Below are 22,782 nucleotides of genomic sequence, written 5' to 3'. Positions count from 1 at the left end.
GAATATTTTAAAATAATAATTGCCATGACTAAAAGTCATTGCACCTACGTATGATTTTTAAAGACTCTCAGCAAACTATAACAATAGGTAGGCCTTCCCTGGTGGCTCAGGAAGTTAAGGATCTGGTGGTGTCATTGCTGTGGCCCGAGTTCAATCCCGGGCCCCAGAACTTCCACATGCCATGGGCATGGCCCAAAAAAACTATAATAATCTATGAGATAACACTTATGTTAATAATAATATGATAAAAGACACGCTCTCTTTATGACAAGGACACCTATGAAACACTAAACACCTGAGGTCCACATCATATTTTATGGTGAAATACGGAGCACTTTTTCTCCAGCTGGGACCTGGGCAAGAATGTCCACTGTCACCATTGCCATTCGACGTGGTCCTGGAGGTGCTGGCCTGTGCCTTCAGGACTGCGATGCCAAGGGTGTCTCTCGTGAAGGGGCAGTGGGGACGCGGAGGCCAACACTCCCGGCCAAGGAGCGCTGTGCAGACGTGCTCAGTGCCTTTTCAGAGTCTCTTCTCTGTGATGAGGGAAAGAAACATGGCGGCTGCCCACTCATTGCTGAGGGACCCTCCTACGACATCCTGGGGGAAAACGAACGGGCACTCACGTGACACACACACGTCTCCCCCAAACAGAGGACAGCCTTCCTGGATCTATATTTAGTTTTCATGTGTCCATTTGTTTGTGTGGTGGCACTTGCAGCACATGGATTCCCAGGCCAGGGGTGGAACCCGTGCCATAGCAGTGCCCAGAGCCGCTGAAGTGACAATGCCAGATCCTTAACCTACTGTGCCACAGGGGGACTCCAAGTTTAAAACACAAAACCCCTTCTCAGCAAGCAGCTAGCACACCAGAGACACCTCTTTACACTGGTCCCCAGACCACTCGCAGCCAGAGCGCCGGCCCTCTGGTCACCGCCTGGTTCAGGGAACTTCCCACCCACGAGGAGCAGGTGGGCCTTGTCTCATCCGTGTCTTCAGACCCTGGACACCCCTGCCCATGCCCTTGGGCCCTCCCCTGAGCTGGCTGAAGGTGTCCTTGACAGGAGCAGCCTTGCTGCCCAGTGCTGGGCATGGGGGAGGCTGGAGAGAGAGGCTCAGGGTCAGGGTCAGGGTCAGGGTCAGGCAGTCTCATCTCCAATGGCCCTAGACCCAGGAAAGGCCTCTGCAGGGCCAGAAAGATCAACAGCATCCCCTCCACCTCCTTAGAGAGGACAGGATGGCCCCTCCGCGTGGACACAGTCCTCTTCCTGGCCTCTGGCCTTTGTCTTCCCAGCTCTTGCCCCAGCTGCAGGCTCAGAAACCGTGTAACCCAGGAGGAGAGCAAGCAGTGGCCAGCACAATGCTTGTCACACTCAGTAGTTGCCTCACACACAGCTGGCTGCCCGAGTGCACATGCAAACAAGAGAGCCAGCGCGTGTCCTGGGGGCTCAGGTGCAGAGGCGCCCTGCAGGCAGGGCCCAAGCATGAGTGGACAGGGCCGAACCTAAGCCAGACCCACTGGAGGAAACAGGCTGCTAGAAATGGACCAGGGGCAGGGGCAAGCGGCCTTAGCTCGGAGGCGGGGTGAAGGCTGAGACCCGAGGCCAGCTCTTCCCACGGACAGCATCCCCCAATAGCTGGGGCCCCTGGCTCACCACCGCCCCACCAGGACATCCTTCCTGCCAGCCTGCCTTCCCCGGTGCCAGAAGTTCTGTGCGAGAGAAGACTGCTAATCCTAGCACATTCCCAGGTCAGCGTAGACTCACCAGGAAAGAATTCATTCCCCCGACCTCCCACAACCTGAAAGCACAAATGCACGCGAGCGCACACCCACGCTCAGCTACCATCAGTGTGGATGTCATCACAGCCTTGGCCTGTCCTAGGGGTTTGCGCCCTGTTGGAGCTGGGCTGGAGGCCTCTGCCCAGGTCTTTTCTGCTCACCTGGGACTCACAACCCATTTTGATGAAACTGCTTCCGGACCTGCCTCATCACCCCTCCTACACCGGGAACTCCTTCCAAGCCAAGGACCCAATGAGGGGCGTGCCCCTCAATACTCAGGTGTCAGCAACCATTTGTGGACTGAATGCAAGATTCCAATAACAAGAATGAAGAAAGCAGCTGTGAGACCCTGAGCACAGATTCGATTCTGAGGAGTTCTAGAGGCCCATGAGGCTGATAATTTCTAACAGAATGGATTTCACCTTTTACTGGATGAATGGGTGCAAACAGAAAAGGCTAAAATTAGGGAGGAAATGCGATGCTAGGCTGAAGGCAGAATATAGAGCAAGACCACAGAGCAGGTGAGCAGGAGAATCTCTGCGGGAAGTGAAAGGGCTGCCTGTTTTCTCTTGCTTCCAGAACAATGCACCTCACCATTGACGTCAATGTATGCGAAGAAACAAAAGGCCTTTGGGAGTGTGCAGGGTGCAGCTGGGCCTGGATTTGTTTGGCATTTGTGTGCACGCACTGAGGGAAGGGCGCGGGGGGTGTGCCAAGGTGTGACTGTCGGAGAAGCAGAAGGAGGGGCCACCCTCTCCAAGGAGTGCGAGCCCAGCGGCGGGTCTGCCAGCCCATATGTAGGAAGGAGGTTCCTGAAGTTGGTATCGCCCCATGTCACATCCATGTCTGATGAAGCTGCACGCGCACCTGGCCGAGGTGAGGGGAAAAACGGACTCGCACATAGAAATACCTGATGTGGATTTGGCTTTGGGAACTGGCAGCTTGGTTTGCTACAGGCCCCGGATCATAACTCTTCTTCCCTCCTGTCCCTGGTCCCCAAGAGAGCCTAGGAAGAATGGATCAGTGGAAGGACAAACCACAGGCCTCTTCAGCCCTTCAGAGCCCAGCCAGCTTCGCCTCTTCCATTGGACCCTGCAGCTTCAGAGCCTGCTGGAGCGGAGCAGCCCTGCGGGTTCCTGCCCCACAGGAAAGCCTTGGGCCTCTACCTAGTCTGCGAGGAAGTTCTACTCTCTCCTGACGCTCTAGACAGAAGGCCGGGGGCTTACATGCCCCAAACAATGCTTACTGAAAGAACAAATGGCCACAGCCTAGGTCCCCAACACCTTTCCCAGTCTTCAGGTGCTGCCTCCTCCATGGAGCCGCCGGGCATAGCTCTAGCCCTGGTTAACTTACCGTCCATATTGCCCAGTTGTGCATTTCATTAAGTTCCCTTTTCATGAGACGGTCCCTTCTCCCTAATGACGTGGCTGAGAGCAGGGACATCATTTATTCCTTTTGTACATCCTTGTAGTAACAAGGACCCTCGTTGCTAAACCAAAACTTGCGACACAAGGTCTGAAAAATAAGAAAGCCCACCTGGAAGCTAGTGTCCTGGTAGATCTGGGGCAATTGTCACCCTGAATGGTCTAGGTGGGCGTGAACCAGAAGCTCCTGCAGGGCGGTTCTGTCGGGTCCCCTGGGCAGCTTCAGCGCCCAGCGATGAATGAATGAGAGTGAGTAAATGAATGAATATGAATGAGCGGATGAAAGATGCCTGCAGGGAGTTTCCCAAGGCCTTGGCCGCGGGCGGGTGCGCCTCTGGCCAGTTGTTCCGGGTGGCAGCCTCTCGAGCCCTGGACTTCAGGCGGAGTTCGGCTGCCCAGCCCGCCGGGATGCACAGGAGCCCTTCCCGGTCCCGCGCCCAGCTCCCCCGCCCCGCGGTGGTACGCGCCACTCCGCTCTCCCTAAGCCGACAGATGAGAGCTGTCTTGAATGGAAGTCTCCGAGGCCGGAAGTGGAAGGGACCACTCAGGAGGACAGGGAGGGAGGCTCGAGCTCCCCGCGTCTTCATTGAGGAACCGACGCGGTGAACATGGAGTTCCATGTGCGTCTTATGTAAAGAGAGCGATGGGCGCCTCAGCCAATGGGTGCGCGGCGCTTGCAGGCCCGGCCCTCCCGGTATGCAGATGAGGCGGCACTGCGGCCAATGGCGGGCGCCGGGGGCGGGCACGGCGAGCGGTCACGTTTTCCACTATGTGACAGCGGCGAGTCGGCGGCGGTGGCGGAGGTGGGCGGCCCTGAGGGCTACGCGCTGCTTTTGGCGGCGACAGCGACGCGGGCGCGGGGTCGGCGGGCGACGCGCGGACGATCGGGCGGACCGGCGGGGACACGGCCCCGGTGAGTGCGCTGCGCCGCGGGCTGGGCCTGTCGGCCTGGGCGCGGACCCACGTCCGGCCTCCGGGCTTACTGGTTACGTAACCGCCGCCGGGCTGGCGGCGGTCTGGGGTCTCGGCGGCGACGGGCTCCAGACGGCGGCAAAGGCTCCTCTAGCTCGCGGAGGCGCGGTCGAGGGTTTCCTGGGCCATTTGACTCCTCCTGGTCTTGAAACCGGCCTGGGGTGGGTACTGTTCTTCCCATTTCACAGATTAGGAAACTGAGGTCCAGAGAGGTTAGGCTACATGTCTAAGGTCACAGAGCTTCTGAGTGACTCTCACATCCCACTGTCCTTCTCTACATGATTTCTCTATGCACCCTCCTCTTCTCCCCTGCTTTATCCCACCCCACCCCCACCCCCCATGAGAGAAGGCTGGAAAGGCCGAGGCAACAGAGGGTCAGTATGACAGTCCCTGGGAACATGAAGGGCCCCTCCGGGAGCTGGCATCCTGCTCAGAGGCCAGAGAGTCGAGTCTCCGGCTGGGGAAGGACCACCGCTGGGCGCTGGTCTAGGAGTCCTACCTGGCCAGCCCATGAGTCCCCTGCAGTGGGTGAGCAGAGAGACAAGATATTTCCTGGGCCAGGCAGGGCCCGGACACCTGATGTCCACCCTGGGTCTCTGCGTCTATTCTCTCTCCCCAGGTGGGGTAGAAGCCGGGGGCAGGGGCCAGCGTGGATCCTCCTTTGGGAAGCAGCAATCAGTTTATGCTTCTGGGTGTACTTTGGCAGCCAAGTCCTGGAAAGGACCCAGGGGGTGGGTGGCGGCCCGCTCCGGAAAGGCCAAGGTAAGAGATGACAACTGGTTGCCAGGGTTTCTGTAACCTACACAGAAGAAACAGTTTGGAAAGCTGATTCATACTCACAGAAAAACGGAGCCAGAAGGTACCCCGGAAACCATCCTTAGCTTGACTGTTGAGGACACTGAGGCCCAGATGCCCGCTGGGCACACGTCACGGCAAGGCCAGGCCTAGGCTCAGGGTGCCTGCAGGGTCTTTCCATCATCCGGAAGGAATTGATCTGGGTCGGTCAGAATCAGCTTCCGAAGTTCTGTCAGGGCCTAAAATTGGGTGCCGCTGAATCTCAAGGGGGCTGGAATTTGGGGGGAGGGGCCTCCGGCCCCCCAAACGTTAAGAATCCCAGCACCATGGCAGAAGCCCCTCCGTGAATACCTCTCGCCTCCCAGGCCCCTGGCAGCAAGGCCACCGGGTTCCCTCTGCTGAAAGCGGAGGTGCCCGCCTTCTGCCCCCACGCTCGGTCTCCAGGCCTGAGCGGGTTTGGCTGAGGAGGGAGCACGACTCGACCTGAAGCTTTTCAGCAGACGATGAGCTGTTCAACACAAGGCTCATCACTTTTTGTGAGGCGTCTGAGTGAAACGAGGAAAGGGACTCCTTTGCCTTAAGTGGAGCTGCGTGTGTGATATGCCAGCAGGGATGGGACCGTGGGTGTTCGCAGGTATCTGTCACTGTCATCTCCGTGTGACTCACTGTGCAGAACTAGCGCAGCCCCGGCTTTCTGGGGGGGCTGGGGTGCTGGCGAGGCTGCCGCTGGGGGACTCGGCTCCCACCTGGGGCTGGTCTGTGCCGGGGGCCGAGGGCAGACCGTGAGTCTGTTTCAGTCCCCAGCTTTTTGAATTCCTCTTGCCCTACAGGCGATTTCGCGCACAGGAGGCAGAAGTTTCTGACGTGTAGAGCCACCTAACTAACGTTAGCCTGTGAGGCAGGTCTGCCGTCCTTTCTTCGAAGGAAATAGGAGAGATTCCTCGCACTGGTACTGTTTCTCATGCCCTTCACTTTCAGAGAAACGCGGGGGCACGCCTGTGCTTTTAAATGATGATGTAACCGCACCAGCCTCAGCCCATCTCTGGCTCTGGCCGGCTGCTCTCTCTGTGGCCGGCAGGACCTCTCAGCATTGAGTCAAAAGAAAGAGTGACGCTGAGAGTGACCGTATTCGGCAAAGCTGACCAGAAACACACCACCAGGCAGCTCTGCAGCCGCTGCGCGCGTCCCCGCCTCGCGGAACACTGGCCCACCTGCCAGCCTGCAGAGACCCAGACAGGGCCTCTGATGGGCCCGCCCCCTGAGCCTTTCTGCTAAGCCCTGGTTTCAGCGCTGTGCTCTTTGCAGGCCCGTCTGAAACACGTCTGTTACTGTATTTCCAAGTCTAGAGCAGGCCGTGAGCGGGAAGCAGGGAGCGGGACCAAGGCCGCTGCCGGATCAGAGGCCGGCAGCTCCGAAGGCGGAGCTGGGCCTTCACCAGCCCCCAAGGCCTGGAGCTCCCTGGCGCTCTTCGTGAGGGGACAGAAGCCCAAGAACAGCTGGGCTGCCCCAGGCACCCAGACGCTGAAGCCAGGAAGCTGAGGTCTTTGCAGGTCCGTTGGTTTAAATGCCGTGCTTCTCCAAATGGGAGGTTCTACGTGCAGGGCAGAGATCTGGGCGGGGAGGGGCCGCTCCCCAGCCCCCTGCGCTCCCGGAGTTGGGCGGCTGCAGTCACATTTTCCTCAGTTACCCAGCCGTTTCCATGGAGAGCGCCGGTGTTTATTTGGCAGGACAAACATTTTCTCGGGATTGCAGCAGGCTGGCCTCGGGGAATTGGCTCTGACCAGGAAGTAGCAAACATGTTATAAGATCCGCGGTTGTAAAATACCCGGGGCCTGCAGAAACAAAGCACAGGCTCTGGGATCCCTGTCACACAAAGTTCGGAAACAGGCTAAAGGAAGGGGGCTAACGCATTCTGGGGGGTGGGAGGTGCCCTGGAGACCCCCCCAGGCCTTTGCGGGCTGGTGGCTTCTGCCTCGTGGGCTGGGGGCTGGGTTCAGTTTGGGGACATACATAGAGAGCTTACCTTTTGGGACTTCGGCTACTGTCTTTTTTTTTTTGTCTTTTTAGGGCCACACTGAGGCATATGGAAGTTCCCAGGCTAGGGGTCCCATCGGAGCTGCAGCTGCCGGCCTACACCACAGCCACAGCCACGCCAGATCCTTAACCCACAGAGCGAGGCCAGGGATCGAATCCACACCCTCATGGTTCCTAGTCGGATTTCTTCCTGCTGCGCCACGAAGGGAACTCCTTCTGCAACCGTCATCTCTCCACTTCAAACCCTTGATGATCCAGAGATTGGCTGTACACGGATTTCTGCTCCCACAGAGAAGAGTACATCCCGCCGAGACGCAGGGAGGCCGAGTGCGAGAAGCCTTTACCACGCTGGCTGTGGCCATGGGGGTAGAGCTGGGGCCCAGGCTGCCGCCCCTTTTCTCGACCGCGTCTTATGGAAACTATGAGCGTGTGTGAACGTAGGGAGGCCGGCGGAATGAGCGCCTCAGCCAGCCTCGGCTCCTTTCTGCCCTTGGCTGCCCTCCTTCCGAGGCCCTGCCCGCTTCCGCCCCCTCCCAGGCGGTGGCCAAGGCTTCCCAGACGCTGAGCTCATCTGGACGCTCCGAGTGCTCCTCGGTCAGGGCAGCCCTCGCTACCGAAGGTGTGGCCGGGGGCCCGGAGTCAGAGTCTGAGCTCAGCTCCTTTGCTGCCATCTGACAGTTTTCCTGGGCCCGAACCCGTGGGTGGACACCTTAGAAGTGACAGCGACAGACAAGAGGCTCCCTGGCTCCCACCCAGAGGCACGCTGGCCTCCCCAGTGCCCCTTGGCAGAAGGGCTGTCCTCTCCTTCCCAGGGCCCCTGGGCTTGTAAGGACCCCCACGCCGCCACCTCATGGAAACAGGTTTCCCGTGGCTTCCACGGGGCCCTGGCAGTGGGCACGCGCGGGCGCTCAGTGAATGTTTGTGGAGGGCAGGAGGCAAAGTCTGCTTTGACGGGTGCGTTGGTTTTGCCAACTTGGCAAAATGAGGTCGGTCCATTAGAGCTGTGGGTGCTGAGCGCCGCATTTTCTGCAACAGCGAAGCTCGGATGATTTGGTTTGGGTCGTTGTTTCCCATTCCTGCCGTGCTCGCCCTGCCCTCTCAGCAAAAAGGTTTCTCTCCCACCGAAGGTGATCCTGTGACCTTGCTCCGTGAGTCCTCAGACAGGCGCCCAGGGGCTGGGCTGGGAGGGCCAGGAGCTCCCCGGAGGAGCCGCGCAATGAGCCTGGCTGTGCGAGGAAGCAAAGTGCATGCCATCTTTGCTGCCTGGGGCAGCCAGAGCCAGCTCTCGCCACCATGAAAGAGCTCCTGTTTTTTATTTTTTGAGTTACTTTCTGTTCCCCTATTTTCCTCTAACGGTTGGCAGTGACGGTAAAAGCTCGCCTTCGCTGGGCACTGCTGCCTTCCTCACGCCGCACGGACGGTCGCACAACCCTGCCCTCACCTGTAGGAGGCAGAGGCTGCTGGTGCCCCTTACAGATGAGGAAGCCAGGCCCGGAGGTGCCGACACGTGCCAGGATGGCACAGTCAGGAGGCAGAGGACCCTGCCCACGTCCCCCTCTCCCGGGTCTGCTCGCCTAGCCGCCCCCTGCTGCTGCCCCGTCAATTTACTCAGCAGGGGGCACCGGCCCACTGCTTGTCTGGGGAGGGCTGAGGGATGAGCTGGGTAGGGTCCAGGGAGTCAGGGTCCAGAGCGGAGAATGACCTCAGCACCCGGGGCAGCCCCTCGGCCACCCCAGCAGACGACAGAGGAGCCCCCAGCCCCACGGCGGCTCCCAGCTCTGCCCGGCGCCACACCACCCAGCTCGGACCTCACCTCGCCCTCCTTCCGTTGGCCTTGCCCCCTCTGCTCCGGACGCATCTTCAACCTGCCTGGCCTGGACCTTGGCTCCTGCTGCCCCCCTGCCTAGAGTATTGTCCTCCAGCGTCCTCCTGGCCCACCTCTCACTCTCTCCCTTCAGTCGGTCTTAAATTGGATTCTCCCAAAGGCAGAGTGTGGGCCGAGGCCTAAGTGCTGGTGCTCCCGGGAGGCGCAGGCCTGGGGCAGCTGCAGTGAGGGAGGCAAAGTCAGGAGGCCGGGACACAGGCACACGCACACACGTACACGCACGCACACGCACACTGACACCCTGCTTCACAGACACCCAGCAGGCCGCTCAGCCCCTTGGGGCCTCGTCGAACAGTTTATCAAAAATAAAAGAAGAGAGGACAGAAAGAAAAACTCCAGAACAGTCCATCCAAAGGGGGGCGGAGAGGGACCCATCTTCCCTCCAGCTCCTCCTCCGCCCTGTCCTTCAAGTCCAGCTGCCCCATGGGACTTTGGGACTCCAGGGCCCATCCTCTGGTGTGGCGCTTCATCCGAGGTCACACGTGGCCAGCAGAGCCAGAGTCTCTGACGGCCTCAGACGTGAAACCAGGAGGGCCCCGGGAGTGTGTGCCCAGTGGTGGCCCAGGAGGAGCCGGGGGCTGCAGGCCTGGAGGAGGTCGAGGTCAGGGGGCTCAGGGACGAGGTCCAGTGTCACCTATGCGTGGGCCTTCCCTGGCCGCCCTTTCCTAACTGCCACCCGGCCACACCCTCAGGCCTCCTGGACCCCTGCTCTGCTCCCCTCTCTTAGCTGCTTCCCATTGCTCTGCCAAACATGCCACTGCCTGGCTAGTGGCCTGTCCTCTTCACTGGAGCATCAGCTCCGTGGGGGCAGGAAAGCTGTCCGCCCCATTCCCTGTGCCAGTGCTGGCGTCAGCGCTGGGCACAGAGCAAGCTAACCCACAGAAGTGGGCCTGGAGCGGCACTGGCAGGCGGAGCCCTGCCTAAGTGCCGCCTGTCACTTTTACCGTTTTGTTCCTTGTTGTTCTGGGACAGTCTGTTTATGCCCCAGAGTCTTTCCACATCAGCGTGTCTGGTCTCCATCTTTTTAATGGGGTACGTAGTATTCCACAGTCAGATGTCCCAGGTTTTATGCCTCCACAGCATGTGCCAGGCCCTGGGGTACAGCCGGGAGCCATGCAAAGCTCCCCTGCATCAGGGCGCAGCCGGGCAGCCGTGTCATTGCCGTGGAGTGGAAGTTGAGCAGGGGCCACAGCGCTGGTGGGGGGAAGGCGGTGCTGTCTGTGCAGGCCGGGCAGGCCATCTGCAGGACGAGGGCTGTGGGCACAGGGAGCACGAGTTTAAGATCCCCGAGGTGGGAGCACAGGGGCTGGGCCCAGGGGGCGGCTGCCCGGGGGGTTCCGGGGGGCAGCCAGGAGCTGAGCTGTCCACCCCAACGTGGAGCCGCGCTGCGCTCTGTGCCCAGTGGAGGGAGGAGCTCACTTGCCCGCATGGACCACAGTGGGGCCAGCTGAGGCGGGGGCCCAGTTTGGAGGCTGAGGTTGGCGCCTGGCCGGGATGGTCGGGGTGGACAGAATGCCTTGGACGGGGTGCCGATAACCCCCTTGCAGTGGTTCTTTCCGGATTTTTGTCTCTCCATACCCGATGCTCGCGCGTCTCTGCCCTGAGGACAAGAATTCCCACGGAGCAGCTTGGCAGGCGTGGGAAAGGGCCGGGGTGTGCGGGTGCCCTCCAGAATGACTGCGCTAGTCCAACATGGTGCGCGGGAGGGCTCCTTCTGGCCAGCCCACTGTTTGCCAGGGTGCTGTGGGTCCTGTTCGGTTTTGGAAACGCTGCCCTTTGCACCTTCCTCCTGTCTAGCAACAGGGGGCATCTTTCCAGGTTTATGGGTTTTCTCTTTGAGGGAACAGCCTGTTCTTAGCCTTTGGTCTCTCGTCCCAAACAGTAGCACTTTTCATTCTTCCATCGAATTAGCTAGAACTTCCCTGAAGTGCCAAAGCCTGAGCAGGAGGCCTGCTTGTTTTGTTGCTGACCTTTGCTGGAAGGCGCTGGCGTTTGAGGTTCTCCGTGATTCAGCACCAGTACACGGCAGCCGTCTAAACCGGTAGGAAGCTCCTCCGAGCCTTCCTCCCAGGGACCATGTCCTCTTCTCTTCGGAAGATGCCGTATCAGAGCAGAGACACCAAAGACTGGCATGGCTTAACCTCCTTCACAGGCACGCCGTCTGTCTTTCCTGTTTGGACACGTTAGAATTTTCTTTTTTCTTGAAAACATCGTTTCCATCAGAACATAGCTGGGCTGCGCGTCTCCTCGCGGGTTTGCCTGGGGCTCAGGGAGTCCCCGCAGAGGTACATCTGCCTTCAGGATGCATCTTTCTTCCTTCAAGTGTATCTTTCACTGTCGTTTGTTTCATTGTTACTGTGTCTTTTTCAGAGAGGGCTATTAGCTGCAGGTAAGAATGTGGCTTTAACTCTGGCCCTTAGGCTGCTGAGAAAGCTGCTCCCATCCCTGAGTCTGGACTTTCCTGTTTTGCTAACTCTCTGCTCTAATGTGACCTGCTCGCCACCTGCAGCTTTGGCTCATCCCTCATTACCTGTTCCGCCGGACAGTTCTTGATTTTTATTTATGGGACAGAGCAGGCGCGGCCCTCCATTCACTTGCTTCCTCGTGCTGTGGAGGTTGTGTGCATCTTGTGTGTGTTGCACTACATGTATTTTTTAAATTTCTGTTGAAATATAGTGGATTTACAGTGTTGTGTTAGTTCTGGGTGTACAGTAAGGCGATTCAGTTATGCGTGTATATATTCTTTTTTATCCTTCCATGATTGGTGATGACAAGGTGTTGACTCTAGTTCCCTGTGCTGTACAGTAGGTCCTTGTTTATTTATGTAGCCATGTGTATATTTTCATCCTGATCTCCTAACTTGTCCCTCGGCTCTCTTCTTCTTTGGTAACCATGAGTTTGTTTTCTATGTCTATAAATCTGTTTCTGTTTTGTAAATCAGTTCATTTGTATTCTTTTTTTAGATTCCACACTAAGCAACATCATATGATATTTGTCTTTCTCCGGCTCATGTCACTTAGTCCATCCATGTTGCCGCCGATGGCGTCATTTCATTCTTGTTGTGGCTGAGTAATACTCCATTGCGTGAATGTACCACATCTTCTTTATCCACTCCTCTGGGGATGGACATTTAGGGTGCTTCCGTGTCTTGGCTATTGGAAATAGCGCTGCTGGAGGCACCAGGGTGCATGCATTTTTTTCCGAATGGCTGCACCCACAGCATATGGACGTTCCCAAGCCAGGGACTGAGTCTGAGCCATAGCTGCAGCAATGCCGGATCCTTTACCCCACTGCGCCTGAATCCATGGGGACTGAATCCATGCCTCCACAGCGACCCACACTGCTGCAGCAGGATTCTTAACCCGCTGCCCCACAACAGGACTTTTTTTTTTTTTTTTGTCTTTTTAGGGCTCCACCCGTGGCATGGAAGTTCCCAGACTACAGGTAGAATCAGAGCTAGAGCTGCTGACCTATACCACAGCCATAGCAACACAGAATCCAAGCCACATCTGAGACCTACACCACAGCTCACGGCTCTGGATCCTTAACCCACTGAGCAAGGCCAGGGATCGAACCCATGTCCTCATGGATGCTAGTCAGGTTCGTTACCACTGAGCTAGGTTCGTTACCACTGAGCCAAGAAGGGAATTGCTCCTGTATTTTTTTTTTAATGTCTTTTCTAGGGCTGCACCCATGGCATATGGAGATTCCCAGGCTAGGGGTCTAATCGAAGCTGTAGCCACCGGCCTATGCCAGAGCCACAGCAAAGCTGGATCCGAGCCGCGTCTTGGACCTACACCACAGCCTATGGCAACACCGGCTCCTTAACCCACTGAGTGAGGCCAGGGATTGAACCCACAACCTCATGGTTCCTAGTCGGATTCGTTAACCACTGAGCCACAATGGGAACTCCTCTCCTGTATCTTTTTGAATCATGTTTTCCTCTAGATAGATGCCTAAGAGTGGGATTGCTGGATCGTGCGGTAACTCTATTTTTAATTTCTTGAGGTCCCCATGTGTTCGTCACAGTGGCGGTACCAATTTACGTTCCCACCAACCGTGGAGGAGGGTTCCCTTCCCTCCTCACCCTCTCCAGCATTTCTTGTTTGTAGACGTTTCCATGACAAGCCTCTTGACAGGTGTGAGATGGTACCTCATGGTGGTTTTGATTTGTGCTTCTCTCATAATTAGTGATGCTGAGCATCTTTCCCTGTGCCTTTTGGCCAAGTGTCTGTCTTCTCTGGTCACTTCTTTTCAGAAGCTGCATGTTGGCTTCTCTCTGCTTCTTGGTTTGTGAACATGGCAGGGTCTGAGCAAATCTACAGTTTTCCGAAGGTAATATGGTTGAATTCCCCACGGGTCCCATCTCTGGGGGCAGGCAGGCCCCGCATCCGGTGCTGCCTCCTGCTACGTGTGGCCTTGAGCAAGTCAATAGCCTTAATTTTCCCACTGAGATTGGAGTCCTGCGCGCACCGTGGGCAGTGATGGCGAGGGTTGCATGAGACAGCGGGGGTCACGTCCTCAGCTCGGTGTCTGCAGTCACCATCACCTGCCAAAGCCCTCCCCGCGACCTCTCGTCCAGGCCCCTGAGCGCAGGAGAGCTTGGGGGCATGTTCTGTCTCCTGGGGACCTCCAGATCGTCCCCCCACTCACGCCGAGGCTGGCCCTGGGGACTGCGTCAGTGGGTCCCCTTGCCTTCTGGCTTCCTGACCTCGGAGGTCAGGAGAGAAGCCCCGGCTGTGTCCCCAGGCTGCAGGCTGTCTGGGTACCTCTGGTTTCAGGAGCCGCTCTTCCTGGCCCTCCAGGCCCCGGGCCGAGAGCCACTCCCTCTCCTATCTGGTGGCCCTGGGAGCCCGACCACACCCTTTCTACTGGTTCGAGTGGCTGTCTGCTTCCTGCAGGGACCTTGAGGGGACACCATCCTGGCTCCTGCTTTCACCCTCTAAGTCTCTGGTCCTCAGGCCTCAGGTCCACTGGCCCTGTCCTGTGTACTCACTGTCCTGTGGCTGGCTGGTCAGTCTCCCTTTTATCGACCCCCTCCCCGGTCCACTACCCCCAAAGCACCAAAGTTAAACTTTCTGTCCAAACACAGGAGTCGCTGCTTCCAGCGCTTCGGCAGCATCTCATCCAGATGAAGCATGCGTCCACGCTGGCCTCGGACCGGCCCCTCCCCGCTATACCCACTCTCCTCTCCTCTCCTCAGCCGCCGAGCACTGGGACCACCCCTGCCCCGACCCTGTGCGGGCTCCCCGCCTTTCTGCCCTCCTCACGAGCTAACGCCTGCCCCCCAGCCTCGCTGCTGCCTGAGGTCTCCCTCGCCCGCAGCCTGGCTCTGGGCTCTTCTGTAGCTTGCGGTGGCCGTGATTTCTGAGCCCTGCTGCCCCCTCCCCATGACCTGGGGAGATTTGTAAAATGCAGGTTCCCGGGCTGCTCAGCTCCATGGGAACCTGTTTTCCCAAAGCCCCGCATCAGCGGGATGGGGGCAGGGGGTGATGCTTGATGTTCTTAAGACCTCAGCACGAGGCCATCAGCAATTTGATGTCTGGGCTGGAGCTGCCTAACTCCTGCGCCTTCACAGCGCGTGGCAGGCAGGAGCCGGAGAGAGACGGAAGACCGTGCGTGTCCCTGACCGCTGCCGGCTCCTCGGCGACAGGCGGGGAAAGCGCCCTCCCTAAACGCCTGCCGCCTCCTCTCATCCTCCAGCTTTGTCCGGGAGCAGCATGAACGGGTACGCCGACTATGCCCCCAGCCCCGGTGACCCCTCCAAGGAGCACGTGGAGCCTGGGCCCCACCAGGTGCCCCTCCAGGAGGACGTGGACATGAGCGGTGGCTCCAGCGGAAATGAAACCAACGAGAACGGCTCGCCAGGGCGGGACTCGCAGGGCAGCGACTGTGACGACAGCGGCAAGGAGCTGAGGACGCTGGCTGGGCCACCTGGCGCTCACCAGGGGTGGGTGCGGCCTGCGGCCACGGGCGCCCAGGCCGGGCATTTGTTTTCTCAGTGTCTCATTCCGTGGCGATTCGATTGCTTTCGCAGTCTTTGCACCATGATGACCAAGTTTTTCGAGACTTTTGAAAATCTAATTAACTCAAAATAACTAAAATTTACTAGGGTCTGTGCTTCCTTGGAACGATGAGGTTGGTGGTCAGATTGCCCACAGGCAGGTCCTTCGCGAGAATAACGGGACCTTGGCGGGCAGAGGAGTCAGGTGATCTGCGAGCCGCTGGCGACAAGTGATTGATAGAAAACCGTCTCGCGCCTCTAGTCCGGGGTTTGCATCTCCCAGTACTTCGTCTTCCTGGTATCCGAAGGTTTTATGTTCTTTCTTTTTTTTGTCTTTTTAGGGCCACACCCACGGCATATGGAGGTTCCTCAGGCTAGGGGCTGAATCGGGGCTGTAGCCGCTGCCCTACACCACAGCCACAGCAACGCAGGATCCAAGCCGCGTCTGTGACCTCCACCACAGCTCACGGCAACGCCGGATCCTTAACCCACGGAGCGATGCCAGGGATTGAACCTGGGTCCTCATGGATCCTAGTTAGATTGGTTTCCGCTGCACCACGACGGGAACTCGGGAACGCCTATGTTCATTTTCTTAACCACCTATTTTTTCTAATTGTCTCACTAAGGTATAGTCCAGCCTATTGTCCCCTGGTTGGTTGGAGCAAAGAATCGGAGGGAAGGAGCGCTTTGTGAGTTTTGTCTTTATTTTTGTTCTTTTAGTCCAGATGCCTTTAGCCTGATGATGGCGAAGTCCGAACACAATCCGTCCACAAGTGGCTGCAGGTGAGGCCGGTTAGAAGCCCCTGGACTTAGCGCTTTTGGAGAGACTGAAAGATTTGTCATGAGATAGGGTGTGGGGGGTGGGATGATGTGACCTTTGCCAAAGCCCCTGCTGAACCCGTTAGTCACGCAGGCTCCTCCCTTGTGGACCCGGACGCGCCCTTTCCCACGACCGTGCCCACGGGCTGCTCAGAGCCCCTGATGTTGCCCCGGCCCGGCAGCTCCTCCAGCTCCCACCAAGCAGACGTTGCCTGTGTCTTAGACACGCATCTGGAAGAGGCCTCACTTTTTCTCAGGTGTTTGGAACAAACACGTCCTTCGTCTCAGGCCCACAGACACCTTCGTATCCCCACTGGAGCAAAAGCCAGATCTCAGTCCCGGGCACGTCATCCGCTGTGTCCTCTGCTCTGAACAGGCCACCTCCCTAGGCAGGCGCCCACCGTCCTGCCTCCCCGCATCTCCGGGTCCTAAGATCAAAGCTCCTCTTACGACCCCCCTTCCCTCCCTGAGATGGTCCCACATTGTTCATGTCCTTGTCCAGGAAGCCCCTTGGCTGTCCCCTGGGGTCCCTGTCACTCAGCCCTTCTCTGCCCAAAGCAGGAAAGGCGGGCACAGCTCAGGCCTGGCAGGGCAGGGCCAGCTGTCCCCATGTGAAGCGCCCAGACAGAGGAACGTCCTCCGGCGCTCAGCCGGGTCAGCGCTCTGCTTCTCGCGGCCGGTCCCTCTCCCCACGAGACAGAGGCGATGTTTGGAGATGTTTTTGGTTGTCACAACGGGCAGGGGTGCCGCTGAGTGTCCTGCACGCCCCTCCAGGAACTCGCAGACCCAAGTGTCCTAGCGCCCTGGTGGAGACCCTGGACTAGAGGCAGGTTTCTCCAGAAGAGGGCACTCAGGGCGCTGACAGCTCCCTTTAACTCCGCAGCAGCGAGCCGTCCACCAAAGCGGACGCCCACAAAGAGCTGATCAAAACGCTGAGGGAGCTGAAAGTCCACCTGCCCGCAGAGAAGAAGGCCAAGGGGAAGGCCAGCACCTTGGCGACCCTGAAGTACGCCCTGAGGAGCGTGAAGCAGGTGAAAGGTACGGCCGCCTCCACGTTTGTTCCCACCTGTAGAAGTGAGTTTCGGGTCTCTCCAAATTAGAGGCTAGATTGTGTTGATTTTCTAAAACTCCATCCTGAAATAGTGGAAGGAAGTTAGAGAAGCGAATGAAACCTTAACTGGATGGAAACCTCAATTCCTTGGAAGTTTTCTACTATACTTGACTTTTGGAGGAAAAAAAAAAAATGCATAGAGAAAACCAGCTGATAAAAGAAACCTCTTCACGGCACAAAGCTCTTGTGCCCTGGGCTGGGGTCCCCAGCTATTGCCCCTCCTTTAAAAATAGCATGCCCCAGAGTTCCCGTTGTGGCTCAGTGGTTAACAAATCTGACTAGGAACCATGAGGTTGAAGGTTCAATCCCTGGCCTTGCTCAGTGGGTTAAGGATCTGGTGTTGCCGTGAACTGTGTTGTAGGTTGCAGGTGTGGCTCAGATCCCGCATTGCTGTGGCTCTGGCGTAGGCTGGCAGCTACAGCTCCAATTGGACCCCTAGCCTGGGAACCTCCATATGCCACGGGAGCGGGCCTAGAAATGGCAAAAGGACCAAAAAAAAAAAAAAACAACAAACAAACAGCATGCCCCTTGTGGCGCAGGGCTGAGGGTCCGGTGTTGCCCCAACTCTACCGCACACTTAACCCCTGCCTCAGGGACGTCCCCGGGCCGCTGTGCAGCCAAAAAATAATAATAATAATGTGAAGTGCTCCAAAGAGGCTGGCGCCAGAGCTCACGCTTAAAGGACAGTATTTTAGAGCGGCTCCAGGGTCAAGACCTGCCTGCGGCAGTTCATGTCTTGTTTTTCTAAAAATGCATGAATTTCTGGCATTGTGGTCTTTGCAGGAGGGCGGGCGGGCAGGCCGGGCCGGGCGCCCCCTTCCAGCCCGGGGGACGCCGTCACAGGTCCTACGAGGTCCAGACTCGGCTCCCCCCCTGCGGCGTGCTTGGCGTGGGTTATCACGGGAAGAACACGGAGGATTTCTCGGAAGCAGTCAGGGGACTAGGCTCGGGCTTTCACCTGAGACACGGGCGCAGAGCTCTTCCCAGAGGCAGTGCAGCTTCGACCCGCAAACCCGGCTGCCTCCAGAGCGTCGCTGTCCTCAAGCCCGACGCCTTACGGTCCCTTAAATAACTCCCCCCGGTCGCTCCCACAAGCGGACGTTCCGCGGGGCGGGTGCCCCCTCTGGCTCTCGGGTCACCACAGGTGCATCTGTCTCCGGGACAGGGAAGCCACGCGCTGCCGTGCAAGAGGCACCAGCATTTCCAGAGACCTGTTCTGCCAGGCGTCCAGCCCAGGACCCTGCGCCTGGGTCATCGCAGGACGGTTTAGCTGTAGAGGAGACTCCGCCTGGGTTCCTCTCACCTGAGGGCTCCCCTCTCGGGGGGACGTGGCCCAGCCGTGGTCTTGTCACCCTGCCCGGGACATCCCCGCACGGGTGGCCCTCGTCTTCAGTTCCGTTCTGAGCAGTTTGTTCCCGGGGTTGTTTCCTGTGCCAGGCATTTCTAAGAGTTGATTCCGTCGGGCTGGGAGTGGGGGCCGCCCCGCCCTCTCCATGGAGACACCGCCACGGCACGATTCCAGGCCTCTTGGAGAAAGCGAGGCTTACATAGAACTGTGTGGCTGTCTATTAAAAAGTGTGTGTTTTGATCATTTAGAGAGTTCTGTAATCAAAGGCCTTCTGATTTTGCAGTAAAAAACCCCCCAGCTTTCTGCTTAGCTCTCACGTTTCCCCGTGCGGTGCCCGCTTTACCACGAGGAAGGCAGAGTCCCGGCGCCAGAGTTGGAGGCACCGTCCCCAGCTCCCTCCCTGGTCTCCCTTGCAGCCAACGAGGAGTATTACCAGCTGCTGATGGCCAGCGAGAAGCAGCCCTGCAGCGCCCACGTGCCCGCCTACACCGTGGAGGAGCTCGAGAGCGCCACCTCTGAGTTCGTCGTGAAGAACCCGGTGCGTGTCTTACCGGGTGAGGCCCTCACGCCGGAAGCTCCCCTGGGCGGGCCGAGGGCTTCACGGGGAAATGAGTTCCTTCCTTTAAAAGAAGAAAAAAGAAAAAAGGAAAGCGAGGGATTCAGGAGCAGCAGCGTGTTGCAGATTTTGCTGTTTTCCGACCCAGTGTGGTGCCAGCTCGGGGTTAGGGACACACTAGGTGACTGGGTTCACTTGGGGGTGTGGGGCTGGACTCAGCTCAGCTTTGACAGACTCCAGAAGCTCCTGCCTTTTTGTTTTGTTTTGGTTTTTTGGGCCACACCTGCAGCACATGGAGGTTCCCAGGTGAAGGGTCCAATCAGGGCCATAGCTGCCGGCCTACACCACAGCCACAGCAACGCCAGATCCGAGCCACTTCTGCAACCTACACCACAGCTCATGGCAACACCGGATCCTTAACCCACTGAGCCAGGCCAGGGATGGAGCCTGCATCCCCGTGGATCCTAGTCAGGTTCATTAACCGCTGAGCCACGAAGGGAACTCCCAAAGCTCCTGCATTTTTAAGTAACCATGAAGGTGAAGCCACCTTGGAAGCCTGGGGAGAGTGACACACTGCAGCCTAACCCCCAGGGAGCTGGGCCCTGAGCTCAGAGGGCCGGTGGGCAGGGGAGAACGTGTGCTCTCCAGCTCCCCAAGCAGCCACCCCAAGAGAGAGCCAAGCTGGCAGAGGTCTGTGGTCCACAGCCCGAGAGAAAGAGGCCCCTCTCCCACCTCCCCAGTCACCCAGACTAGACCCCAGGGAGCTCTGTGCCCAGGAGTCTGAGCAGGTGGCACCTGCAGGGAGTCAGCACAGCTGGGTTCCTTGGCAGTGGAACCCTGGTGTGTTTTTTCAAACAATATCCCATTTGGGCACCTCTGTGTAAGAGGGGAAAGGAGAGTTATTCTGGTCGGGCTGAGGACAGGGCCCCTGCCCAGCCTCACGGGAGCCACGCTCTCCGCTCTCTGTTCCAGGAAATGTTTGCCGCGGCTGTGTCCCTGGTTACTGGGAAAATCCTGTACATCTCTGACCAAGTTGCCTCCATCTTTCACTGTAAGAGGGACACCTTTTACGACGCCAAGTTCGTGGAGTTCTTGGCGCCCCACGACGTGAGCGTCTTCCACAGCTCCACCTCGCCTTACAAGCTGCCACCCTGGAGCCTCTGCCGCGGAGCAGGTGAGGCCCCGGGACCTCTCCCTTCTCCGCAGACATCCCAGGGCGGAGGGGACACCTGCCTTCCTGGGTGAGGGCCAGGGGTCTCCCCTGACGAGGGACGGTCCCTCCCCCAACCCCCGCTACCCACCCGACGGGGCTGGCGCTGCCCCCTCTGTCCCACGTAAAAGGTGGAGGTTGTTTGTTCAGAATAAACTTAGAAGAGAAGCAGCGCTTCATAAGCGTCAGAGAGGGAAAGCTGCTTCAGATGCCTCCAAGAAACAGACATTTCAGGAAGGAAGCTGATCTGAGCACTTGGCATCTGGACATGAGCCTGCAGGGCCTGGGGAAGGACCAGAAGGACGCAGGTGCCTCTGGAGAGCTTCCTGCAGGTGGGGGGAGGGGGCAGTGCCACGGGGGAAGCAGCGTCGTGAATGCAAGCGTGACACCCTCTGGGGTTCGGGGTTCAGACCCAGGGCGCTTCAGGCTCCGGTCTGCCCCGGACGGCTGCTTCCTCGGGCCTCAGGGCACGCAGGTGTGTCCACTGTCGGGTCTGGCGGCAGGGCTCTTGCATCAGGTGCAATGTGTCCTTGTCCTCCTGTGATGTGGTCGAGGGGACTTTGAGTCTGGAAGGCCTGGAGCTCCCTGGTGACCCGCACAGGCCTTCACATGAGTGGGTGCAGGAGGGGACCGGTGACCAGACAAGTCTCAGCAGACAGACACTCGTCTCGGGGGCGGGGCAGGAGGTACTGGAGGGGAGGGGCCCAGCCTGCTCAGGCTGTTCGGTGTCCAGGGCGGCCGACAGCACGAGTCCTGCAGCACCTGTCCACCTGCACCCAGGCCGTCGAGAGCCCCAAGAGGAGAAGCAGCCAGGAGCCGGGAGAGACGGGGGGGAACTGGACAGGGCTGGGAGTCCCCCGGCCAGGCTGGACCTGTCACGGTCTTGGCCACGAGCCAGCCGGGGCCGCACCGCCCTGAACCAACTCCCATTTCTCTCATCCTTGGCTCCTGGGTCAGCATCTCTGCTCACGTCAAAACGACCCTCAGCCCCCTCTCGCCGCCTCCTGGACCTTGGGCCCCTCGGGTGGTGCTCCCCCTCCCCCTGCTCCCAGCGGGCAGCCAGTGGCCGGGCGTCACTGTCACAGCCGCCGTTCAACAGATGTTCCTCCCGGAGGACAAGAGCCTGGGGCCAGAAGCGCGGTCTGCTTTGGGGATGACTCAGAAAAGAGACCTGGCTCCCAGTTTTGGCAGCAGAGCTGTCCGCTTTCTCCCGAAGTCCCAGCCCGGGGACTGGGCGGTCAGACCCCTGAGGTGTGCGGTGCGTGTCCTGAGGGCCCGTCCCTGCCAGGTCACCAGGTCGCCGCGTGGAGGGAGCTGACTGTGCGCGTGGATTCACAGTGTGAACAGGCTGGGGGCCACCGCCCCACCCTGCTGGCCCCTGACTTTTCCTCTGAATAGAAAGCAAGGACCAGGCGACTTCTCGAAGGCCTTTCCCGGCCAGTAATTTCATGTCGTTCTCCCTGGAGTCATCGCCCGCCTTCCCTCACTTCTCTTGAGTACAGAGAGCTTTGTGTGACCGACCGAAGGCTAAGGTTTCTCTTTCTAAAACACCTTTATCCTGGAAACGCCTTTCCGTCATCGCCGAGGAGGTCGCCCGACTGGCCTCATGATTTTAGTAGGCCTCTTGCGTTTTAAACGAAGTTAATGTTTAGCCACAGGCTTGATGTCAGCCGTGAAATGCCCGGGGTTGCTTCTGTGAGAATTGAGTATCGCCCAAAATGTATAGGTCGCCGTGCTGCGGGCTTTGCAGGCGAAACTTCTGCACGTCAGTGTGTCCTCCAGGGTTGGGGTTCGTGATCTGGTGTGTTTGCGGCAGCACTTTGATTGTATGCCCATTTCGGTAGGCACCACTCTCGTGAGACAGATTGCGCTTTAGCGGGAAATGGAGTGAACCACCTCTGAGCCGGGGGCCGGGTTGGCGCCTGGTAGCCCTGCGTCCACACCTTGACTGTTGACCCGCTGCTTCTGCCTCGTCTGCGGGAAGTGAAAGCCCTGTTTGTGCTCAGGGGTGTGACTGGGTGAGTGACTGGGGGCTTTTTCTTTTAGATTCTTTTGCTCGAGAATGCATGGAAGAGAAGTCTTTCTTTTGCCGGGTCAGGTAAGCCCATTTCCTGGTTTTCGTGCATTCGGTGGCACAGACATTTCATCGTAGGCACATCCGTGAAGGTGGAAAGAGGTCCAGGACGCCCTGCCCTGCGAGCTGCCCATGAGCTCTTTGTGGCTGGAGCTCTGCAGAAGACCTGGCCACATAGCACATGTGTTCCTGAAAAGTCCACGTGGAAACACATTCCCTAAGCTGTGTTTTAAGTGTGTGCCAGGAGGTGGGGCAGCCTGGTCAGCAACGGAGCAACTCCCAGGAGTGTGTCCGCCCGGGGAGCCCGGACCTGCTGTCCATCCCCTAGGAAACTGGCCGGCAGGCCCTGATTAGGGAAGGACGTACCGGGGTCCACGAAGCCTTTGGTGTGGTGTGTTCGGGGAGAGCCCCACAGCTTTCCCAACAGGTTTTTTGCCGCGACTAGAGTGACGGGTTGAGCGCTTCGCTGCAGGGTCAGGAGGGACCCCTGGCCAGACATTGGTGCCCACAGAGGGTGGGCTGGGACCCCACGCCTGGAGCAGCATCCCTCCCCCCAGTTCAAATCCGAACTGCTCAGAGAGGGGCCCTGGAAGGGCTCCCGCTGCTCCTGCTGGTGACTGATTTACTGTCACTGTCCCCCGACATCTGAGTGGAGGGGACAGAGGAGCAGGGTGGTGGGTCCCGGACCCTCGGGTGGGGCGGAGGCAGAGACCACAGACTGCGGGAACACAGGCAGCTCGCCCCGGGTCCCCAAGTGAGGAGCGTGGCTC

The 22,782-nt window shown here is 58.6% G+C and overlaps 1 protein-coding gene and 1 long non-coding RNA gene across 6 annotated transcripts in view; one reads left to right on the top strand and one right to left on the bottom strand.

Annotated features, from left to right (window-relative positions):
- Positions 1 to 296: 296 nt before the first annotated feature.
- On the bottom strand, positions 297 to 7,461 carry LOC146396233 (uncharacterized). The gene is made up of 2 exons (XR_014829195.1): positions 6,995 to 7,461; positions 297 to 6,803 (listed from the first exon to the last, which is right to left on the bottom strand). It is a non-coding gene; the product is annotated as an uncharacterized LOC146396233 (long non-coding RNA).
- Positions 3,793 to 22,782, top strand: part of PER2 (period circadian regulator 2) — a 41,819-nt gene continuing 22,829 nt past the window's right edge. The window contains exons 1-7 of one of the 5 annotated variants that reach the window (XM_084998825.1): positions 3,954 to 4,117; positions 14,594 to 14,840; positions 15,615 to 15,677; positions 16,600 to 16,751; positions 18,589 to 18,710; positions 19,701 to 19,902; positions 21,985 to 22,036. In XM_084998825.1, the coding sequence (XP_084854951.1) occupies positions 14,611 to 14,840; positions 15,615 to 15,677; positions 16,600 to 16,751; positions 18,589 to 18,710; positions 19,701 to 19,902; positions 21,985 to 22,036 (821 nt within the window). In that variant the 5' untranslated portion in view covers positions 3,954 to 4,117; positions 14,594 to 14,610. Of the gene's footprint in view, positions 4,118 to 4,304; positions 4,939 to 10,910; positions 10,932 to 14,593; positions 14,841 to 15,614; positions 15,678 to 16,596; positions 16,752 to 18,588; positions 18,711 to 19,700; positions 19,903 to 21,984; positions 22,037 to 22,782 lie in introns of those variants that run through there. The other 4 variants (XM_021074891.2, XM_021074887.2, XM_084998824.1 and 1 more) reach the window with 4 other exon arrangements.

This window comes from Sus scrofa, chromosome 15 (assembly GCF_054392235.1).
Source record: "Sus scrofa isolate SSC_HxYL_T2T_F1_AM1 chromosome 15, Sscrofa_HxYL_maternal_Yorkshire_Landrace_v2.0, whole genome shotgun sequence".
NCBI lineage: Eukaryota > Metazoa > Chordata > Mammalia > Artiodactyla > Suidae > Sus > Sus scrofa.
This window is presented reverse-complemented; position numbering and strand designations above follow the sequence as displayed.